At 44.2% G+C, this 25,033-nt stretch overlaps 1 protein-coding gene and 1 long non-coding RNA gene across 4 annotated transcripts; one reads left to right on the forward strand and one right to left on the reverse strand.

The window, feature by feature from the left end:
- Window positions 1-11,137: 11,137 nt before the first annotated feature.
- On the reverse strand, window positions 11,138-19,847 carry LOC120019140 (histone chaperone asf1b-B-like). Its single transcript, XM_038962421.1, has 4 exons — window positions 17,843-19,847; window positions 15,088-15,203; window positions 14,710-14,886; window positions 11,138-12,167 (listed from the first exon to the last, which is right to left on the reverse strand). Exons 1-4 carry the CDS (start codon window positions 17,949-17,951, stop codon window positions 11,961-11,963), a joined length of 609 nt encoding a protein of 202 aa, XP_038818349.1. The 5' UTR covers window positions 17,952-19,847; the 3' UTR covers window positions 11,138-11,960.
- Window positions 18,986-24,126, forward strand: LOC120019219. Of its 3 annotated transcripts, none has more exons than XR_005472308.1 (4): window positions 18,986-19,004; window positions 19,326-19,497; window positions 22,396-22,487; window positions 22,581-24,126. It is a non-coding gene; the product is annotated as an uncharacterized LOC120019219 (long non-coding RNA). The 3 variants fall into 3 exon arrangements; XR_005472310.1 differs by lacking the exon at window positions 18,986-19,004 and having other exon boundaries at window positions 19,076-19,497; window positions 22,581-23,198; window positions 23,230-24,126; XR_005472307.1 differs by lacking the exon at window positions 18,986-19,004 and having other exon boundaries at window positions 19,098-19,497.
- Window positions 24,127-25,033: the final 907 nt, after the last annotated feature.

Below are 25,033 nucleotides of genomic sequence, written 5' to 3' on the forward strand. Positions count from 1 at the left end.
GCAGGCTGGCGCAGTAACACACACGGGCGGGTGGGCGGGCAGGCGGGCGCAGTAAACACACACGGGCGGGCAGGCGGCGCAGTAACACACACGGGCGGGCAGGCGGGCGCAGTAACACACCACGGGTGGGCAGGGGGCGCAGAACACACACGGGGCGGGTGGCGGGCAGGCGGGCGCAGTAACACACACGGGCGGGTGGGCGGCAGGCGGGCGCAGTAACACACACGGGCGGGTGGGCGGGCAGGGCGGGCGCAGTAACACACACGGCGGGTGGGCGGCAGCGGGCGCAGTACACACACACGGGCGGGTGGGCGGGCAGGCGGGCGCAGTAACAACACGGGGGGCAGCGCGGCGCAGTAACACACACGGGCGGGCAGGCGGGCGCAGTAACACACACACACACGGGCGGGTGGGTAGGCAGGCGGGCGCAGTAACACACACACGGGCGGGCAGGCGGGCGCAGTAACACACAGGGCGGGCAGGCGGGCGCAGTAACACACACGGGCGGGTGGGCGGGCGGGGGCGCAGTAACACACCAGCGGCGGGCAGGAGCTGGGCCGCAGTAACACACACGGGCGGGCAGGCGGGGCGCAGTAACACCCACGGGCGGGTGGGCGGGCGGGCGCAGAACACACACGGGTGGGCGGGCTGGGCGCAGTAACACACACGGGCGGGCAGGCGGCGCAGTAACACACACGGGCGGGCCAGGCGGGCGCAGTAACACACACGGCGGGCAGGCGGGCGCAGTAACACACACGGGCGGGCAGGCGGGCGCAGTAACACACACGGGCGGGCAGGCGGGCGCAGTCTTCCACATTCAAGTATTGCCACACGAGCAGAATTTCCTTATTCAGATATGACAAGAATCAATTATCCAGTTTCTCTCTCAATTCAATGTACATTTCAACTTATTTATATATGTTAACATTGCCAAAGCAAGTGAGGTAGATAATATACAAAAGTGAAATAAACAATAAAAATTAACAGTAAACATTACAATCACAAAAGATCCAAAAGAATAAAGGCCTTTCAAATGTCAAATTACGTCTATATACAGTGTTGTAACGATGTACAAATAGTTAAAATACAAAAGGGAAAATAAATAAGCATAAATATGGGTTGTATTTACAATGGTGTTTGTTCTTCACTGGTTGCCCTTTTCTTGTGGCAACATGTCACAAATCTTGCTGCTATGACGGCACACTGTGGTATTTCACCCAGTAGTTTTAGGAGTTTATCAAAATTGGGTTTGTTTTCGAATTCTTTGTGGATCTGTGTAATCTGAGGGAAATAAGTCTCTCTGTCTCTCTCTCACACACACACATATACATATAACTATCTGATTCCTCAGATAACTCACCTGTGCAGGGTTCTCCCACTTCTTGAGAAAGTCCTCTTTGGCTTTAACCAGGAACTCCTTCACTGTTGAACACACACACACACACAGACGGTTATCAATTTGTCCTTGAGAGGAGCCTGTACACCTGTATGTGTGTGTGTGTGTGTTTGTCCAACAGTGTGTGACTCTCAGTGAGACCAAAACACACAACATATATTTCTACTATTTCTTTCTTTGTCTGTCTGTCTGTCTGTCTGTCTGTCTGTCTGTCTGTCTGTCTGTCTGTCTGTCTGTCTGTCTGTCTGTCTGTCTGTCTGTCTGTCTGTCTGTCTGTCTGTCTCTCTCTCAATTCAAAATGGCTTTATTGGCATGGGAAACATATGGTAACCTTGCCAAAGCAAGTAAAATAGATAATAAACAAAAATGAAATAAACCAAAAAATGTACTGTAAACATTACACACTCTGTCCCGCCCTCTTTCCCTCTCTCTCTCGCTCAGCTCCAGTGTGTGTGTGTGTGTGTGTCAGTAACAAGGTGACACCTGGACAACAGGACACAGTCTCATTAGTGACCTACTGCTACATCTAACTGTCACACACACACACACACACACACACAGTCACACACACACACACACGCACACATGCACGCACACAGTCACACACACAGTCACACACACAGTCACACACACACGCACACATGCACGCACACAGTCACACACACAGTCACACACACACACAGTCATTGTAAATAACTGACTTGTCCAGTTAAATAAAGGTTAAATAAAACATTTTAAAACACAGCGTGACATGTGTACCCTCCACTATACGGTATCCTCCATGTGTACCCTACTCTGCTATGCAGGTGTACGAAAACACAGAACTGGTTTGGAGAAATGAGCATGACAGCACATGGTCACATCTCACGGTTCATAGACAGACACACACAGTATCCTCCACTATACAGTATCCTCCACTCTACAGTATCCTCACTATACAGTATCCTCCACTATACAGTATCCTCACTATACAGTATCCTCCACTATACAGTATCCTCCACTATACAGTATCCTCACTATACAGTATTATACAGTATCCTACATTATACAGTATCCTCCACTATACAGTATCCTACATTATACAGTATCCTACACTATACAGTATCCTCCACTATACAGTATCCTACACTATACAGTATCCTCCACTATACAGTATCCTACATTATACAGTATCCTCCACTATACAGTATCCTACATTATACAGTATCCTACACTATACAGTATCCTCCACTATACAGTATCCTCCACTACACAGTATCCTACACTATACAGTATCCTCCACTATACACTATCCTACACTATACAGTATCCTCACTATACAGTATCCTCCACTACACAGTATCCTACACTATACAGTATCCTCACTATACAGTATCCTCCACTATGCAGTATCCTCCACTATACAGTATCCTCCACTATACAGTATCCTCCACGATACAGTATCCTCACTATACAGTATCCTCCACTACACAGTATCCTCACTATACAGTATCCTCCACTATACAGTATCCTCCACCACACAGTATCCTCACTATACAGTATCCTACACTATACAGTATCCTCACTATACAGTATCCTCACCACACAGTATCCTCCACTATACAGTATCCTCCACTATACAGTATCCTCCACTATACAGTATCCTACACTACACAGTATCCTCACTATACAGTATCCTCCACTATACAGTATCCTCCATTATACAGTATCCTCACCATACAGTATCCTCCACTATACAGTATCCTCCACTATACAGTATCCTCACTATACAGTATCCTCCACTATACAGTATCCTCACTATACAGTATCCTCCACTATACAGTATCCTCCACTATACAGTATCCTCCACTATACAGTATCCTACATTATACAGTATCCTACACTATACAGTATCCTCCACTATACAGTATCCTACATTATACAGTATCCTACATTATACAGTATCCTCCACTATACAGTATCCTCCACTATACAGTATCCTCCACTATACAGTACCCTCCACTATACAGTATCCTCCACTATACAGTATCCTCCACTATACAGTATCCTCCACTATGCAGTATCCTCACTATACAGTATCCTCACTATACAGTATCCTCCACTATACAGTATCCTCCACTATACAGTATCCTCCACTACACAGTATCCTCCACTATACAGTATCCTCCACTATACAGTATCCTCACTATACAGTATCCTCCACTATACAGTATCCTCACTATACAGTATCCTACACTATACAGTATCCTACACTATACAGTATCCTCCACTATACAGCATCCTACATTATACAGTATCCTACACTATACAGTATCCTCCACTATACAGTATCCTCCACTATACAGTATCCTACATTATACAGTATCCTACATTATACAGTATCCTCCAATATACAGTATCCTCCACTTTACAGTATCCTCCACTATACAGTACCCTCCACTGCACAGTATCCTCACTATACAGTATCCTCCACCACACAGTATCCTCCACTATACAGTATCCTCACTATACAGTATCCTCCACTATGCAGTATCCTCACTATACAGTATCCTCACTATACAGTATCCTCCACTATACAGTATCCTCACTATACAGTATCCTCCACTATGCAGTATCCTCCACGATACAGTATCCTCACTATACAGTATCCTCCACTATACAGTATCCTCCACCACACAGCATCCTCACTATACAGTATCCTACACTATACAGTATCCTCCACTATACAGTATCCTCCACTATACAGTATCCTCCACTATACAGTATCCTCCACTATACAGTATCCTACATTATACAGTATCCTCACTATACAGTATCCTCCACTATACAGTATCCTCCACTATGCAGTATCCTCACTATACAGTATCCTCACTATACACTATCCTCCACTATACAGTATCCTCACTATGCAGTATCCTCCACCATACAGTATCCTCACTATACAGTATCCTCACTATACAGTATCCTCCACTATACAGTATCCTCACTATACAGTATCCTCCACTATGCAGTATCCTCCACTATACAGTATCCTCCACTATACAGTATCCTCACTATGCAGTATCCTCCACTATACAGTATCCTCACTATACAGTATCCTCCACTATGCAGTATCCTCACTCTGCAGTATCCTCCACTATACAGTATCCTCACTATACAGTATCCTCCACTATAAAGTATCCTCACTATGCAGTATCCTCCACTATACAGTATCCTCCACTATACAGTATCCTCACTATGCAGTATCCTCCACTATACAGTATCCTCACTATACAGTATCCTCACTATGCAGTATCCTCCACTATACAGTATCCTCACTATACAGTATCCTCCACTATGCAGTATCCTCCACTATACAGTATCCTCACTATACAGTATCCTCACTATGCAGTATCCTCCACTATACAGTATCCTCCACTATGCAGTATCCTCCACTATACAGTATCCTCCACTATACAGTATCCTCACTATGCAGTATCCTCCACTATACAGTATCCTCACTATACAGTATCCTCACTATGCAGTATCCTCCACTATACAGTATCCTCACTATACAGTATCCTCCACTATGCAGTATCCTCCACTATGCAGTATCCTCCACTATACAGTATCCTCCACTATACAGTATCCTCACTATGCAGTATCCTCCACTATGCAGTATCCTCCACTATACAGTATCCTCCACTATACAGTATCCTCACTATGCAGTATCCTCCACTATACAGTATCCTCACTATACAGTATCCTCACTATACAGTATCCTCCACTATACAGTATCCTCACTATACAGTATCCTCCACTATACAGTATCCTCCACTATGCAGTATCCTCCACTATACAGTATCCTCCACTATGCAGTATCCTCCACTATACAGTATCCTCCACTATGCAGTATCCTAGACTATACAGTATCCTCCACTATACAGTATCCTCCACTATACAGTATCCTCACTATACAGTATCCTCCACTATACAGTATCCTCCACTATACAGTATTCTACATTATACAGTATCCTCCACTATACAGTATCCTCACTATACAGTATCCTCCACTATACAGTATCCTCCACTATACAGTATCCTCACTATACAGTATCCTCACTATACAGTATCCTCACTATACAGTATCCTACACTATACTACACTATACAGTATCCTCCACTATACAGTATCCTCCACTATGCAGTGTCCTACACTATACAGTATCCTCACTATACAGTATCCTACACTACACAGTGTCCTCACTATACAGTATCCTCCACTATGCAGTATCCTCCACTATACAGTATCCTCCACCATACAGTATCCTCCACTATACAGTATCCTCTACTATACAGTATCCTCCACTACGCAGTATCCTACACTATACAGTATCCTCCACTATGCAGTATCCCTCACTATACAGTATCCTCACTATACAGTATCCTCCACTATACAGTATCCTCACTATACAGTTGGCTCAGGAAAGACTCATTATAAGCAACTATTATAAACTGTTATAACCTAACAATTATAAACTGTTATAACCTAACTATTATAAACTGTTATAACCTAACTATTATAAACTGTTATAAACGAACTATTATAAACTGTTATAACCTAACTATTATAAACTGGTATAACCTAACTATTATAAACTGTTATAACCTAACTATTATAAACTGTTATAACCTAACTATTATAAACTGTTATAACCTAACTATTATAAATTGTTATAACCTAACTATTATAAACTATAATAACCTAACTATTATAAACTGTTATAACCTAACTATTATAAACTGTTATAACCTATCTATTATAAACTGTTCTAACCTATCTATTATAAACTGTTATAACCTAACTATTATAAACTGTTATAAACTAACTGTTATAACCTAACTATTATAAACTGTTATAACTGAACTATTATAAACTGTTATAACCTAACTATTATAAACTATAATAACCTAACAATTGTAAACTGTTATAACCTAACTATTATAAACTGTTATAACCTAACTACCCCTGTGGCTATAAAAACAAGAGTCTCACTGCTAGTCATTGATTGGGTAAAGCACCAATGTTTCAGCATCCCAGTGTGTCCTTCAGGGAGACAGGAAATGACTGGGAGCTTTAGAAAGGGTGTACTGCTCTCTCTTCCTGTCTACAGTCTGTTAGTCAGCACCTCTACTAACTGCCCCACCACCACCACCTGCCCTGCAGCTCTACAGCCTGCGCCCGGGCCTCCAACATGTCGCCTGGTAACGGTATCTAACAGCAACGTGGCCATTCTTACACCTGGCCTGCAAAAAGACACCCTGTCCTGCTGGTGCTGCTGGGTGATAACATACTGTACCTGTCTGGAACACTGGCCAACATCCAACTCCAACACTGTTCCCTGATCGAATACATCAGGTCTACTTCTAGACATGTAGTAGCTTAAAGGCAGCGGGGGAATCAGGCATATAAAAGGGGCAATCTGGGATTCAAACATCAGGCATATAAAAGGGGCAATCTGGGATTCAAACATCAGGCATATAAAAGGGGCAATCTGGGATTCAAACATCATGAACATTATGGCCTATAATCTCAGTTTCTATCTGTCACTTTATTTATCCATCAACCAGATATAAGCCTCGCGTGATAGACTATGTGTCCACAATCAGACTCATAAATAATAACTCTGCTCACAAGATCATCTAGGTTCTAGAACTGTATTGTTCTAAATCTGTATTGTTCTAAAACTGTATTGTTCTAAATCTGTATTGTTCTAAATCTGTATTGTTCTAGAACTGTATTGTTCTAAAACTGTATTGTTCTAAAACTTTAATGTTCTAAAACTGTATTGTTCTAAAACTGTATTGTTCTAAAACTGTATTGTTCTAAATCTGTATTGTTCTAAATATGTATTGTTCTAGAACTGTATTGTTCTAGAACTGTATTGTTCTAAAACTGTAATGTTCTAAAACTGTATTGTTCTAGAATGCTCAAATGTGGCTATATGGAAGTAAGCTATAGATGAATAGGCCTGTGTAGGCCTATAGATGAATAGGCCTGTGTAGGCCTATATTGCTCTCAGTATTTCCTGCTCTTTGGGTGTTTTAGTCTGGGTATCTGGAAAGCTCTTTGTGACAACTACTGATGTTAAAAGGACTTATAAAATAAATGTGATGATTGATCGATTTCTTTGTATTACACAATTTTAAGTATGCATAGAATACTGGATATCCTAAGTAGCCTATATCCTCAACACTTCAGGGGTACCTGGTGTCCCCCCACAGAGACAGTTAGAGAGACGTGAACAGACAGGTAGACTGATCCTTCTGAGCGACACCGTAATGTTACCCACCACTCTCCATCTCGCTCCCCTTCTTGGCCGTGGGCACGTTGCCCATGATGGCAGGCCGTCAGCGGGCGATCCGAGCTCCACAACCCGCCCTGGACTCTCCAGGACCCGGTCCAAGCTGAGTCCAGCAGTCGGTCCGTTCGTTCTCCCAAAACCAGTCGGTCCGGACTGAAATAGCTTGACAGCTGCAGTCTAGACGGGCAGTGAGCTCACCTGTTCTCCTCTACAGTATAGACCCGTTATAAAAAGAATAAATGGCGTTATAGTCCGGAATGGAGACAGCGACGTCCGTGTCTCGTCTTTCTGTCTTGGGCTGTGGTATGGTGCTTGGCTGGAACCGCAGCGCTCCGGGCCGAGTCCAGCGCATCCAGCCCGACTCGGTCGGTTCGTCTGTCCCCGCCTGTCCCTCCGTGCAGCCCCCGCCGAACGAGGCCCCACGCCTCTCCCCAGCGCAAATACCCCGTTTTCGCACCGTGCAAGGTGGCCACTCTCCGAGCCGGATGCCTAGTCCCCTTTCCTTTCCCGAACCCGGCTCCGAGGATGTCGTTTTACCGAACCCGATGAGTTCGGGAAATCACCAGAATCGATGTGAAGCAAGGCGAGTGACCGACTACAGCCGAAAGACGATCGAGGCCCATCCATAGAGCCCATTGGCTGAATCCAGCCCGACTGATAACGGAGTGAAGGACACTGATTGGCCACCTGTCAGTGTGTCAAACTAGTAAAGTGCTCAGATTGGATCATTACCGTCCGTCAACAAAACCAAGATTCCGACTTTTACATGCAAAAACCCGTTGAGTGACGTCACTGATTATTTTCCTACTGGCAGATGTACACGCCCACATTCGCTCCTTTCGCGGGATTCTGATTGGCTCGGCTTGTGGGCGGAGCTAACGGAACGAGCCCTGTTTGGCGAAAGACCATTGGCCGACTGACGGAATGGCCTCGCGTTGCCCCCGCCCTCCCAACTAATCCGTGATTGGCCGAGTGACGTCAAGCAGACAGGGCTATTTTTAGGAATGTTGCTCAGAATGAATGTAACGCCGCCGCCGCGCTACGGCAGGACTTCCAAATTCAGTTTGTTTGTGTAACAAACAACGCACGAGGAAACGTACCCTGGCTCGGGATATATTTACAATAAAATGTAACTCATCAAATAAACTGGAACGATAAAGATATTTCAAACAGTTTCTTCCGATACAGTGATCATTCTATTTAATCTCTAGAGTTGTTCCATTGTTTCTGTTCCATTGTAGTAACAGTATCAACGCTGACTCCACACGCTAATAAATCATGTCTTATAGTGAGGACCAATAGATTATTTTAAAGGATATCGGTGGTCCTACATATATTTGGGAATATAGGAAATATATGCAAGCGCATCCCTGTCAAGGACACAGTTCAACTTAAAACGGGGTCAACTTCAGAGGTTGCAAACAGATGGACGAGCATGCAGATGTCTCCTCTCTCCTTCCTCAGCACTAAGGTCTCCTCTCTCCTTCCTCAGCACTAAGGTCTCCTCTCTCCTTCCTCAGCACTAAGGTCTCCTCTCCCCTTCCTCAGCACTAAGGTCTCCTCTCTCCTTCCTCAGCACTAAGGTCTCCTCTCTCCTTCCTCAGCACTAAGGTCTCCTCTCCCCTTCCTCAGCACTAAGGTCTCCTCTCCCCTTCCTCAGCACTAAGGTCTCCTCTCTCCTTCCTCAGCACTAAGGTCTCATCTCTCCTTCCTCGGCACTAAGGTCTCCTCTCTCCTTCCTCAGCACTAAGGTCTCCTCTCTCCTTCCTCAGCACTAAGGTCTCCTCTCCCCTTCCTCAGCACTAAGGTCTCCTCTCCCCTTCCTCAGCACTAAGGTCTCCTCTCTCCTTCCTCAGCACTAAGGTCTCATCTCTCCTTCCTCGGCACTAAGGTCTCCTCTCTCCTTCCTCGGCACTAAGGTCTCCTCTCCCCTTTCCTCAGTACTAAGGTCTCCTCTCTCCTTTCCTCAGCACTAAGGTCTCCTCTCCCCTTCCTCAGCACTAATGTCTCCTCTCCCCTTCCTCAGCACTAATGTCTCCTCTCCTTCCTCAGCACAAAGGTCTCCTCTCTCCTTCCTCAGCACAAAGGTCTCCTCTCTCCTTCCTCAGCACAAAGGTCTCCTCTCTCCTTCCTCAGCACAAAGGTCTCCTCTCTCCTTCCTCAGCACAAAGGTCTCCTCTCTCCTTTCCTCAGCACTAAGGTCTCCTCTCTCCTTTCCTCAGCACTAAGGTCTCCTCTCTCCTTTCCTCAGCACTAAGGTCTCCTCTCTCCTTCCTCAGCACTAAGGTCTCCTCTCTCCTTTCCTCAGCACTAAGGTCTCCTCTCTCCTTCCTCAGCACTAAGGTCTCCTCTCTCCTTCCTCAGCACTAATGTGAAGGTACTGGACAGTTATGAGAAGAACACAAAGTACTAATCTTAATATCTACCACAGTGATTTGATCCATCCTTTGTTCTAAGATCAGTGCAGAGGGAGAAGAGAGACAGGATCACTGAACACATTGGAATGTAGGAATGGAGGGGGTGCAGATGAACAAGAGACAGGATCACTGAACACATTGGGATGGAGGAATGGAGGGGGTGCAGATGAACAAGAGACAGGATCACTGAACACATTGGGATGGAGGAATGGAGGGGGTGCAGATGAACAAGAGACAGGATCACTGAACACATTGGGATGGAGGAATGGAGGGGGTGCAGATGAACAAGAGACAGGATCACTGAACACATTGGGATGGAGGAATGGAGGGGGTGCAGAGGGACAAGAGACAGGATCACTGAACACATTGGGATGGAGGGGGTGCAGATGGACAAGAGACAGGATCACTGAACATTGGGATGGAGGAATGGAGGGTGTGCAGAGGGACAAGAGACAGGATCACTGAACATTGGGATGGAGGAATGGAGGGGGTTTAGAGGGACAAGAGACAGGATCACTGAACATTGGGATGGAGGAATGGAGGGGGTGCAGACGGACAAGAGACAGGATCACTGAACATTGGGATGGAGGAATGGAGGGGGTGCAGACGGACAAGAGACAGGATCACTGAACATTGGGATGGAGGAATGGTTCATTCAAGAGGGATAAGAATGAGCAGAGCCCCCACCCCCCTCCGATGCAGTTGCTTAGCAACATGAGGCAAGTCTCATAGTGAAATGGTGGAGAAGCTCTTCCTCCTGCTGCATTTTATGAATGAAACACAGCGAGAGAGAAGCAGTCAGGCTCACAGCTTCTAGCAAGCCTCTTCTCCACCCCTCCTAATCTCCCCTCTCCACACTCCCCCACTCACCATCTCAGTGATGTAACCTCTCCAGTTGAAAACATAACACAGTATTTACAATACACACAGTATTTACAATACACACAGTAGTTACAATACACTCACTACACACCTTTTAAAAACAACACATGTTTATTATTATTACTTTCATTGTCACAAATATTACAATGCAAAACAAAATACAAAACAAACCATGACATCTCTTAAGCGCTAATGAATCAAAGGTATATACAGTAAAATAACAACAGTCACATGATTGACATAAACAAACCCCTCCCCCAACCCAACTACAACACATGATGCCTCCCAAATGGTACCCTATCCCCTACATAGTGCCCTACTTCTGACAACAGTCCTATGGGCCCTGGACAACTCTAGTCAAAAGTAGTGCACTATGTAGGGAACAGACTGACATTTGGGACACATAACCAGGTTTGGGATCAAGTCCTTTTACATTCTATTCGGTAAGTAAAACAAATTCCAATTCTACATTTTTCTTCATTGAAAAGCCTTGATGTGAATTGGAGTTAGAGTACTTCCTGAATGGAAATGGAATTGAGGCCTGAACAGTCCTGGAGTCGCCCTGTGGGGTGAGGCTTTTTCCTAGACATCTGTCGCCCTCTAGAGGCCTACCTTCCTGGAAGTAATCCCAGATCGGGGATTGGTTGGACAGGACTTTTTGGATCAGGAGTCTGACATGGCACCCTGTTCTGTGATAGTGCACTACATTGGAGCAGAGGGCCCTGTTTAAAAAGGAGGTGCACTATGGAGGGAATAGGGTGCCAGTGGAGACGGAGACAGAGAGAGGTGTTGCTGTGTGAAGGAGGGAAACCGTATACCCTACAGTACAGCTGGTTTATAACAGTGACTCAACCTTCCTGCCAAAGACTGGCCACTGCTGGAGTAGAACGTGGCAAGGCAATGCTGGTGGGGTGGCTGTGTTCTACAGACAGTCCATAGAGTTACCAGACATCAGTCCTACAGATAACGCCTTGCCAGCTAAACAGGATGAGGGCACAACGCTGCTGCTACTGCTGCTGTTGGGGGAGGGGTCTACGTTCTCACTGTCCTCCATCTTGTCTGAACAGCCGTCCCAGTTGATATGGAACCGGGTCACACGGGGGTTAGAGGCCAGGATGTTCCTCTGCAGCTGGAGGAGGGGGTTACGGGGAGAGTTATGGTTCGGGAATTAAGGCTGGGAGTCCATTCCAAAAATAGTCTATTTCCGATTTCAAACTGTGGCGAGAATCGTTCACAAGAACCGATTCCTTTACAACAATCATTTCCTGTTTTGCATCACGTTGATTTTTCATGTTTTGTGATTTTTTGGTGTGTGTATCATCGTGTATTACCTGTGTGTAGTCTGGTGTGTGTGTGTATCATCGTGTGTATAACCTGTGTGTAGTCTGGTGTGTGTGTATCAGTGTGTATTACCTGTGTATAGTCTGGTGTGTGTGTGTATCAGTGTGTATTACCTGTGTGTAGTCTGGTGTGTGTGTGTGTGTGTGTGTATTACCTGTGTGTAGTCTGGTGTTTGTGTGTATCAGTGTGTATTACCTGTGTATAGTCTGGTGTGTGTGTGTATCAGTGTGTATTACCTGTGTGTAGTCTGGTGTGTGTGTGTATCAGTGTGTATTTCCTGTGTGTAGTCTGGTGTGTGTGTGTATCAGTGTGTATTACCTGTGTATAGGCTGGTGTGTGTGTGTGTGTATCAGTGTGTATTACCTGTGTGAAGTCTGGTGTGTGTGTATCAGTGTGTATTACCTGTGTGTAGTCTGGTGTGTGTGTATCAGTGTGTATTACTTGTGTGTAGTCTGGTGTGTGTGTGTATCAGTGTGTATTACCTGTGTGTAGTCTGGTGTGTGTGTGTATCAGTGTGTATTACCTGTGTGTAGTCTGGTGTGTGTGTGTATCAGTGTGTATTACCTGTGTGTAGTCTGGTGTGTGTGTGTATCAGTGTGTATTACCTGTGTGTAGTCTGGTGTGTGTGTATCAGTGTGTATTACCTGTGTGTAGTCTGGTGTGTGTGTATCAGTGTGTATTACCTGTGTATAGTCTGGTGTGTGTGTGTATCAGTGTGTATTACCTGTGTGTAGTCTGGTGTGTGTATTACCTGTGTGTAGTCTGCTGTGTGTGTATCAGTATGTATTACCTGTGTATAGTCTGGTGTGTGTGTGTGTGTGTGTATCAGTGTGTATTACCTGTGTGTAGTCTGGTGTGTGTGTGTGTGTATATCAGTGTGTATTACCTGTGTGTAGTCTGGTGTGTGTGTGTCAGTGTGTATTACCTGTGTGTAGTCTGGTGTGTGTGTATCAAGGTGTATTAACTGTGTGTAGTCTGGTGTGTGTGTGTGTGTCAGTGTGTATTACCTGTGTGTAGTCTGGTGTGTGTGTATCACCTGTGTGTAGTCTGGTGTGTGTATCAGTGTGTATTACCTGTGTGTAGTCTGGTGTGTGTGTATCAGTGTGTATTACCTGTATGTAGTCTGGTGTGTGTGTGTGTGTGTGTGTATCAGTGTGTATTACCTGTGTGTAGTCTGGTGTGTGTGTGTGTGTATTACCTGTGTGTAGTCTGGTGTGTGTGTATCAGTGTGTATTACCTGTGTGTAGTCTGGTGTGTGTGTGTATCAGTGTGTATTACCTGTGTGTAGTCTGGTGTGTGTGTATCAGTGTGTATTACCTGTGTGTAGTCTGGTGTGTGTGTATCAGTGTGTATTACCTGTGTGTAGTCTGGTGTGTGTGTATCAGTGTGTATTACCTGTGTGTAGGCTGGTGTGTGTGTATCAGTGTGTATTACCTGTGTGTAGGCTGGTGTGTGTGTATCAGTGTGTATTACCTGTGTATAGTCTGGTATGTGTGTATCAGTGTGTATTACCTGTGTATAGTCTGGTGTGTGTGTATCAGTGTGTATTACCTGTGTGTAGTCTGGTGTGTGTGTGTATCAGTGTGTATTACCTGTGTGTAGTCTGGTGTGTGTGTATCAGTGTGTATTACCTGTGTGTAGTCTGGTGTGTGTGTATCAGTGTGTATTACCTGTGTGTAGTCTGGTGTGTATCAGTGTGTATTACCTGTGTGTAGTCTGGTGTGTATCAGTGTGTATTACCTGTGTGTAGTCTGGTGTGTGTGTGTGTGTATCAGTGTGTATTACCTGTGTGTAGTCTGGTGTGTATCAGTGTGTATTACCTGTGTGTAGTCTGGTGTGTGTGTATCAGTGTGTATTACCTGTGTGTAGTCTGGTGTGTATCAGTGTGTATTACCTGTGTGTAGTCTGGTGTGTGTGTATCAGTGTGTATTACCTGTGTGTAGTCTGGTGTGTATCAGTGTGTATTACCTGTGTGTAGTCTGGTGTGTATCAGTGTGTATTACCTGTGTGTAGTCTGGTGTGTATCAGTGTGTATTACCTGTGTGTAGTCTGGTGTGTGTGTATCAGTGTGTATTACCTGTGTGTATCAGTGTGTATTACCTGTGTGTAGTCTGGTGTGTGTGTATCAGTGTGTATTACCTGTGTGTAGTCTGGTGTGTATCAGTGTGTATTACCTGTGTGTAGTCTGGTGTGTGTGTATCAGTGTGTATTACCTGTGTGTAGTCTGGTGTGTATCAGTGTGTATTACCTGTGTGTAGTCTGGTGTGTATCAGTGTGTATTGCCTGTGTGTAGTCTGGTGTGTGTGTGTGTGTGTATCAGTGTGTATTACCTGTGTGTAGGCTGGTTTGACCGGTGGGTTCTCTCGGAGCTCTGGGTCGGTGTACTCATTGTTGACATAGTAACCGATACGGATGAACTCCTGTCCGTTGTAGGTGCAGGTGATGAGCGCCACGGTTACCCCAACAGCATCACTCTCAGGAATCAGCCCGGTGTTGGGGGCATCCGCCTGGAGGAGAGAGAGATGGGGTGATGAGAGGGAGAAAGGGAGGAGGAGAGGAGAGAAAAGAGGGTGGGAAGAAGGTAGGAAGATAAAGAGATGATCTGATGAGAGGAAGGAGAGGTGGGAGGAGAAGAAAGAGATAGAGGGAGGAGAGAACTATAGAGAGAGATGGAGGGGTGTGTGTATCAGTCACTCAGTGTGTCTCACCTGGAACACAAACATGTGTCTGCCTGCCGGTACTGGTCCGACCAGAACTGAGTCCAGAGTCTGATCATACTCCTCACTCTCTGCTGAGCCCACATAGATGATCTTCCACTCCAGGTCTAAACACACACACACACACACACACACACACACACACACACACACACACACACACACACACACACACACACACACACACACACACACACACACACACACACACACACACACACACACACACACACACACACACACACACACACACACACACACACACACACACACACACACACACACACACACACACACACACACACACACACACACATTAACTTCCCTGACCCAGTCTGTAATACCTACATGTTTCAAGCAGACCACCATAGTCCCTGTTCCCTAGAACACTAAGGTAACCTGCATAAATGACTATCGCCCCGTAGCACTCGCATCTGTAGCCATGAAGTGCTTTGAAAGGCTGATCATGGCTCATATCAACACAATCATGCCAGACACCCTGGACCCACTCCAATTCACATACCGCCCCAACAGAGCCACAGATGATGCAATCTCTATTTCACTCCAGACTGCCCTTTCCCAACTGGACAAATGGAACACCTATGTGAAAATGCTGTTTATTGCCTACAGCTCAGCATTCAACACCATAGGGCCCAAAAAGCTAAGGACCCTGGGACTAAACACCTCCCTCTGCAACTGGATCCTGGACTTCCTGGCAGTGTGGTGCCAGGACAACAACCTCTCCCTCAACATCAGCAAGACAAAGGAGATGACTGAAAAGATTTGGCACGGGTCCTCAGAACCTCAAAATGTTCTACAGCTGCACCATTGAGAGAATATTGACTGGCTGCTTCTCCGCTTGGTATGGCAACTGCTTGGCATCCGGCCGCAAGGCGCTCCAGAGGGTAGTGCGTATGGTGCAGTACATCACTGGGGCCGAATTCACTGCCATCCAGGACCTCTATACCAGGCGGTGTCAGAGGAAGGCCCTAAAAGTTGTCAAAGACTCCAGCCACCCAGTTCTCTATGCTACCGCACGGCAAGTCTAGATCCAAAAGGCACCTGAACAGCTTCTACCCCTGAGCCATAAGTCTGCTGAACAGTTAATCACATGGCTACACTGAATATTTACATTGATCCACTTTTTAATTGCACTGAGACTCTTGCACCGGCTCTATGCACTCAATGGACTCTACCAACACACTCAATGGACTCTACCAACACAAATGCTACACTGACACTCCAACGCACGCACTCTGTTTACTATCTATTCTAATTGGTTTGTCACTTTTACATGTACACCTACATGTACACATTTTTTTTATTCCTTTATTTAACTAGGCAAGTCCGTTAAGAACAAATTCTTATTTACAATGACGGCCTAGGAACAGTGGGTTAACTGCCTTGTTCAGGGGCAGAACGACAGATTTGTACCTTGTCAGCTCGGGGATTCGATCTTGCAACCTTTCGGTTACTAGTCCAACGCTCTAACCACTAAGCTACCCTGCCGCCCCATATTACCTAAATTACCTCGTAACCCTGCACATTGACTCGGTACAGATACTCCTAGTATATAGTTTTATTTAATTGTGCTACTATTTCCTTTTTTGGAAATTGTTCTTACTTTTTAACTGCATTGTTGGGAAATGGCCCGTAAGTAAGTCTAATAATATTTTTTTAAATGGTTAAACGCTTTTCATTATACAAAAATGCATAAAAATAAGTGTATATATATATATATAAATAACCATATCATAAAATCAACAATCTTGGAGGAAGGGTAGGTCAGCCAAAAACGAGGAGTCTGAAGGCCTGCTTTAAAAGGCCACAACAAGCTAAACATCCAGGAGGTTATCTGAAAGGGAGACCTAAAGGTGTTGCTGGGCAGAAAAGGACCTAAAGGTGTTGCTGGGAAGAAAAGGACCAGACAGTCTAAACATCCAGGAGGTTATCTGAAAGGGAGACCTAAAGGTGTTGCTGGGAAGAAAAGGACCTAAAGGTGTTGCTGGGCAGAAAAGGACCTAAAGGTGTTGCTGGGAAGAAAAGGACCCAATGTTCCGAGCCGGGTCTACACCTGTTGTTTTGGGCAGATGTGACAAATACAATTTGATTTTAATTTAAGTTTACCACACACACACACTACGTTTAAAACCCATCTATTCACTAGTGCACTATTTGTGACCAGGTCCCATAAAGCTCAGAGACTACACTATATAGGGAATAGAATGCTATTTCCGACAACCACTCACTAAGTGTTGTCCCACCACCTCCACTTTAATGCGGGCAGGATAGGTTTCTTCTCATTAGTGGAAATAGCTATTTATCGGTTATAAAAATGACATAGGAGAAGAAATACGTTTTTCCCGCAATTTATTCGTAAGTAGTTCCACTGTCTGACATGGTACTCTGTTAGCGCACCAATCGGCTCGAGTCCACCCAGATGTCAGAGAAGGACCGGAAACGTGAACAATACGCGCGGGCGCCAAATTCTGATGAAGTGTCAACACAAATAGCTGACTTACTCAAACAATACCAACATATTTGAATTTATCTAAGTAGTTAGCTATAAACATATACATGTAAAGTTAATTGAAAGATACATTTAAGCAAACTGTTGTTGCACCTAAAAGGCAACGGTTAGCTACATTGTAATTACACAATAATACTATAGTTAGTAATCTACATACGTTTGCTAGATTTAAAAAAAATAAAAATAAGTTAGCAACAGAATAACGTTACCACTCACCCTCCGGTAAATCCTCCATGCATTCGAACGTAATCTCGAACTGAAACGGGTTCCCAAAAGGACTTGGGTTGTCCAACACAGCGACATTCAACACTTGAACTTTAGCCATTTCTTTTCAGTAGTCTTGAAAGCGTAGCAGATTAATAATTTGAAAATTTATCGAATTTAGCTCGTTTATCTCCCTTGACGTTGCAGATAAAGGCAGGACGGAAAATAATAAACTAGCCAACGTTAACAATTCAGTCTCTTTGACTAAAGATTTACGTGTATGGCGTCCTTCTGCTGGTTGTTACCGTCTTCTCTCCTGCAAACTCTGTCAATTTCAATTGCTTGCAATATAACACCTGCTTGCTAGATTCGTTTTCAAAATAAATTAAACAAAAGCTTGCTTTGGCAGGTTTTTTGTTTGTAGTTTTCGGTTATTTTGTAGCTAGAGGATAACATTCTCACTCCCGCCAGTGTGTTCGGAAATGGTCCTCGGAACGTCACGAAATCCAGCAGCGTTTCTTCTTCTCTCTTCCGGCTGTAAGAACTGAGGAAGGTTGAACGAGAAACCTTACGCTGCCATCTAGTGATGGGAGTGAATAGTTCAGATTGAGATTTTGCAGAAAGTAGGCCTCCAGTACTAGCAGCATAAACGCTGCACAATTAACAAAATGACTAAACAATGAGTTGAGGAGAGTGATTCATGTCTATTAGCTGATGATGTTGCACTCTGCTGAAACACAAACTCAGGATTGTGACTTAAATAAAGACCAGCTTGTGTGTGTGTGTGTCACAGGGGGTTGGTGGCACCTTAATTGGGGAGAACGGGCTGGTGGTAATGGCTGGAGCGGAATCAGTGGAATGGTATCAAATACATGGTTTCCAGGTGTTTGATGCCATTCCATCTGCTCTGTCCCGGCCGAGCCGTTCTCCCCCTGTCTGTGTGTGTGTATATTGTAGCGACCCTGGTTTATAAACGCTGATATTGACTCTGCCACTTGAGCATACTTGTGTTTCACAATCGATGGCGCGCTGGGCTTGGGGCCAGAACATTGACTGTCCGAGCCGCACTCCCTGCCTGTTTCATAACAATACATACAGCTGAATAGGCAGACAGTCACTGTGTACAGAATTGACTGGTCAGTTTCTACCAGAGTATATTCCCGAATCCTAAAAGGTAAAACTCCTCTCCAGTCCATACTCCCTCTGTATTAGGCTACAATGAGTTATGCAACTGCATAGAACTCACAGACGGTGTCTACCTTTAGTCAACGCCCTGTTACTTAGACAATGCACTCGTTTTGACCAGAGCCCCCTGACACTGTTTTACACTATTTGTTAAAGATGTAGACTACAGAAGGCCTGTTTTGTTTCTCCACAACGGTGTGTGTGTGTATGAGCGAGTGAGACAGAGACAGAGAAAGGCGATCATTTGGTAGTAGGTACTGATTGGCTCTTGCGGTACATGTGACAACTGTCCTCGTTTGCATATGGACAGGTACGCTATGGTGAGCGTCGTAGAGAAGTTACCGGGCTGACACCGTGAATGTAGTTTTAAAGATAATCGCGAAATCTCCTAAGTAGCCCTAGGACATCGCCAGTCTACACCAAGAGGACTACTGTTTCATACCGCCCACTGACTTCGGAAAATAGCTCGTTGTAATCAGCAGGTAAGTCCATGGAAAACACCTAAATTAAACAATCGCCAGTGTTGTTTGATAGGTCCGTATAGTAGTGCAGACTTGATAGTGTCGGCAGTGTTATTGACAAGTAATTAAAGTAGGCCTAGGTTAGTTTTAGCAGTGGAACTTTAGCTTGATAGGCTTCGAATGCTGAAAGCCGTGTTTAGACCGTTTTGGGATGGTTTTATTTCTTTGTAACTGCAACGCGTTAGAATTGATGCATCTGAAAACAGGTGTAGCAGGCTCGGTCGCATTCCAACAGCTGGGCAGATATTCCTTCTATCGGCGCTTTGAAATGACGTGTGTATGTGGCTGGGTTTCGCTCTGAATTCAAATATTAGTTTATTTATAATACTTACTTTGACAGGCGATCCGTACAATGGAATGGTAATTTGCAGTTTGAGCAGATTTTAAAATAAAGCATCAAGAATCGGTCGTTTTTTAAATGGGTCTAGTCCTAGAGTTTATTAGTTGCTTCAACTTACTTGATAATGCATTTCATTATTCCGTATTCAGATTCTAGTCACACGGTGGCTGTTTAGGAATGGTTGTTTGGACAGTAAAGTAAATACGTTGCGTTTCCTGTATGTTGTGCAACTCGTGGTTTCAGTGTAGTGTTGATCAGTGTACTATTGTTTACCCAGAGCAGATCATTAACGATCTCACCGCTAGGAATGTTCAGACTCTCCAACCCTGGCTTTGAGCAGATCATTAACGATCTCACCGCTAGGAATGTTCAGACTCTCCAACCCTGGCTTTGAGCAGATCATTAACGATCTCACCGCTAGGAATGTTCAGACTCTCCAACAGTGTTTGTGCTGTTTCATCTCTGACTGGGGGTGTGTCCCAAGTGGCACCCTATATATATTTGTAATGAAGACAATTACAACAATACTGAATGAACACTTTTATTTTAACTTAATATAATACATAAATAAAATCAAATTAGTCTCAAATAAATAATGAAACGTGTTCAATTTCGTTTAAATAATGCAAAAACACAAGAAGAAAGTAAAAGTGCAATATGTGCCATGTAAGAAAGCTAACGTTTAAGTTCCTTGCTCAGAACATGAGAACATATGAAAGCTGGTGGTTCCTTTTAACACGAGTCTTCAATATCCCCGGTTAAGAAGTTTTAGGTTGTAGTTATTATAGGAATTATAAGACTATTTCTCTCTATACCATTTGTATTTCATGTACCTTTGACTTTTGGATGTTCTTATAGGCACTTTAGTTATGCCAGCCTAATCTCGGGAGTTGATAGGCTTGAAGTCATAAACAGCGCAATGCTTGAAGCACAGCGAAGGGCTGCTTGCAAACGCAGGAAAGTGCTGTTTGAAGGAATGCTTACGAGCCTGCTGCTGCCTACCATCGCTCAGTCAGACTGCTCTAACAAATCATAGACTTAATTATAATATAATAAACACACAGAAATACGACCCTTATGGTCAAATCCGGAAACTATCATTTCGAAAACAAAACGTTTATTTTTTCAGTGAAATACGGAACCGTTCCGTATTTTATCTAACGGGTGGCATCCATAAGTCTAAATATTGCTGTTACATTGCACAACCTTCAATGTTATGTCATAATTATGTACAATTCTGGCAAATTAATTACGGTCTTTGTTAGGAAGAAATGGTCTTCACACAGTTCGCCACGAGCCAGGCGGCCCAAACGGCTGCATATACCCTGACTCTGCTTTCCCAGAACGCAAGAGAAGTGACACAATTTCCCTAGTTAAAATAAAATCATGTTAGCAGGCAATGTTAACTAAATATGCAGGTTTAAAAATATATACTTGTGTATTGATTTTAAAGAAAGGCGTTGATGTTTATGGTTAGGTACATTGGTCCAACGACAGTGCTTTTTTTCGCGAATGCGCTTGTTAAATCACCTGTTTGGCGAAGTAGGCTGTGATTCGATGATAAATTAAAAGGCACCACATTGATTATATGCAACGCAGGACATGCTAGATAAACTAGTAATATCATCAACCATTTGTAGTTAACTAGTGATTTATGTTAAGATTGATTGTTTTTTATAAGATAAGTTTAATGCTAGTTAGCAACTTACCTTGGCTCCTTGCTGCCCTCGCGTAACAGGTAGTCAGCCTGCCACGTAGACTCCCCGTGGAGTGCAATGTAATCGGCCTTAATCGGCGTCTAAAAATGCCGACTACCGATTGTTATGAAACCTTGAAATCGGCCCTAATTAATCGGCAAATCCGATTAATCGGTCGACCTCTAGTCTCTGGACCCGGTTGAGAGACACTGTTTCAGACTGTCTCTGGACCCGGTTTAGAGACACTGTTTCAGACTGTCTCTGGACCCGGTTGAGAGACACTGTTTCAGACTGTCTCTGGACCCGGTTGAGAGACACTGTTTCAGACTGTCTTTGGACCCCGTTGAGAGACACTTTCATACTGTCTCTGGACCCGGTTGAGAGACACTGTTTCAGATTGTCTCTGGACACGTTTAGAGACACTGTTTCAGACTGTCTCTGGACCCGGTTGAGAGACACTGTTTCATACTGTCTCTGGACACGTTGAGAGACACTGTTTCAGACTGTCTCTGGACCCGGTTGAGAGACACTGTTTCAGACTTTCTCTGGACCCGGTTGAGAGACACTGTTTCAGGCTGTCTCTGGACCCCGTTGAGAGACACTGTTTTAGACTGTCTCTGGACCCGGTTGAGAGACACTGTTTTAGACTTTCTCTGGACCCCGTTGAGAGATACTGTTTCAGACTGTCTCTGGACCCCGTTGAGAGACACTGATTTAGACTGTCTCTGGACCCTGTTGAGAGACTCCCTTAAAGCCTCAAAGGGGCTGAATTCACTGATATGGCCTGGCTCATTGATGCTCTCCAACACTCTGTCTCTCTAGAGACAGGCACCCCTCACTGTCAGTCTGGCTGCTGTGTCCCCATTGGTCCAGATGTGAGAGCAAAGACCAGCAGTGTCACCTCTAACCCTCAGGTGAGTGAGACATCCGTCTACCTATTGTCTGTGTATCTGTCTGCCTGTGTACCTGCTTCTCTCTCTCATCCCCCTCCTCTCTCTCTGACTCAGGGCCCGTCGTCATGAACATGGTGTTGTCGTTACCAAGGCCGTCATGGGGGGTGTGGTCTGTGTTAGTCCCAGGTCTGGCCCTACTGCTGTGTCTGGCCCTGGCCCTGATGGGCTGTGTGATCAGGAAGAAGAGAAGGATGGAGGGAATGTATCGGCCCAGTGCGGAGGAGAGCAAACAGACAGGACCACGGGGGGCTGAGAGACCAGGCCTGCCCCTGCCCAAGGAGGAGAGACTCATCTGATACACACACTCTAGCCTGGACGCTGCACACACACACACACACACACACACACACACACACACACACACACACACACACACACACACACACACACACACACACACACACACACACACACATATATAAACCCTCTCTTTTCCTCCCTCTCTCTGTCACTACCATTGCCTCACTCTCCTCTACCCTGTACATGAAGCCAGAATGGGTTATTGGTAACAATGTTTTGTATGTATTGTGTAAAGGTATCTGTATATGAAGTTTCTTGTTAAATATGCCTGAACATGCCTGGTGGATGTGCCATGTTCTCTCCAGTTTCTCCAACTGTGCTGATGTTGACATCAGTGTGTCAGCAGGGGAATGCTGAATTGTTTACCTGCAGGTGGACTAGTTGTTGACATGTTTACCTGCAGGTGGACTAGTTGTTGACATGTTTACCTGCAGGTGGACTAGTTGTTGACATGTTTACCTGTAGGTGGACTAGTTGTTGACATGTTTACCTGCAGGTGGACTAGTTGTTGACATGTTTACCTGTAGGTGGACTAGTTGTTGACATGTTTACCTGCAGGTGGACTAGTTGTTGACACGTTTACCTGTAGGTGGACTAGTTGACATGTTTACCTGTAGGTGGACTAGTTGTTGACATGTTTACCTGCGGGTGGACTAGTTGTTGACATGTTTACCTGCGGGTGGACTAGTTGTTGACACGTTTACCTGTAGGTGGACTAGTTGTTGACACGTTTACCTGTAGGTGGACTAGTTGTTGACATGTTTACCTGTAGGTGGACTAGTTGTTGACATGTTTACCTGTAGGTGGACTAGTTGTTGACATGTTTACCTGCGGGTGGACTAGTTGTTGACATGTTTACCTGCAGGTGGACTAGTTGTTGACATGTTTACCTGCAGGTGGACTAGTTGTTGACATGTTTACCTGCAGTTGGACTAGTTGTTGACATGTTTACCTGTAGGTGGACTAGTTGTTGACATGTTTACCTGTAGGTGGACTAGTTGTTGACATGTTTACCTGCAGGTGGACTAGTTGTTGATTAGGTCAGTCATACAGAGGAAAGGGAATTTAAAAGTTACTCTATATGCAAAATGTCTCTCTTTATTATGGCAGTTATACTGTTACTTGTATACAAACCATGAATTAAGTTTATCCCTTGTATAAAACATTAGTGTGTGTGTGTGTGTGTGTGTTTTTATATCTTGAAAATGAAGAATGGTGAGCTAAGACACAATGAATGATTTCTAATGCACTTCTGATGATATTATCCATGTGAAAAAAATAAAACTCCTCTCAAAAAGTATAAAACTTCCATTTATTCAGTGCATTGAGTTAATGTGTTCATGTTCCACAAGCCCCACCTGCTGGTCATCTAAGGACAATACAACCAGCGACATCAGTCAGAGGGATCGGACAGAACTGGATCCTGGATGTCATGTGACATGATCAGGGGTGTATTCAGCAGTGGTGTAAAGTACTTAAGTAAAAATACTTTCAAGTACTACTTAAGTCAGTTTTTTTTTGGTATCCCCACATTACTTTACTATTTTTGACAAATTTTACTTCACTACATTCTTTAAGAAAATTATGTAATTTTTACTCCATACATTTTCCCTGACATCCAAAAGTACTCGTTACATTTTGACAGGAAAATGGTCAAATTCACACACTTATCAAGAGGACGTCCCTGGTCATCCCTACTACCTGATCTTGCGGACTCACTAAACACAAATGCTGTATTTGTAAATTATGTCTGAGTGTTCCCCTGGCTATCTGTAAAGAAAATTGTGCTGTCTGGTTTGCTTAATATAAGGAATTTGAAATTATTTGTACTTTTACTTTTGATGCTTAAGTACATTTTATCAATTACATTTACTTTTAATGCTTAAGTATATTTAAAACCAAATACTTTTAGACTTTTACTCAAGTAGAATTTTAATGGGTGACTTTTACTTGAGTCATTTTCTATTAAGGTATATACTTTTACTCAAGTATGACAATTGGCTACTTTTTCCACCACTGATATTCAATAGTCGCACAATGTAGCAAAATGTTTAGCGTTGTGTCAAAACGTTTTGCAATGGTAACAGTTTAATCCAAACTGAAAATATTTTCCAACGGAAATGAGAGTTTCTATTGGAAAGATTCAGAACGGTCCCTTCCCGTTGGGTTCCGTTTGCTTCCAAGTGAATACACCCTGAGAAAAACTT

The sequence above is a fragment of the Salvelinus namaycush genome, chromosome 2, assembly GCF_016432855.1.
Source record: "Salvelinus namaycush isolate Seneca chromosome 2, SaNama_1.0, whole genome shotgun sequence".
In the NCBI taxonomy this organism is placed as follows: Eukaryota; Metazoa; Chordata; class Actinopteri; order Salmoniformes; family Salmonidae; genus Salvelinus; species Salvelinus namaycush.

Coding starts and splice junctions, on each gene's coding strand:
- LOC120019140 (XM_038962421.1), bottom strand. CDS start 17,951: ATGGCTAAAGTTCAAGTGTTGAATGTCGCTGTGTTGGACAACCCAAGT. Junction 15,204..17,842: donor CATGGAGGATTTACCGGAGG/GTGAGTGGTAAC, acceptor GTGTGTGTTTAG/ACCTGGAGTGGAAGATCATC. Junction 14,887..15,087: donor GACACATGTTTGTGTTCCAG/GTGAGACACACT, acceptor TCTCTCCTCCAG/GCGGATGCCCCCAACACCGG.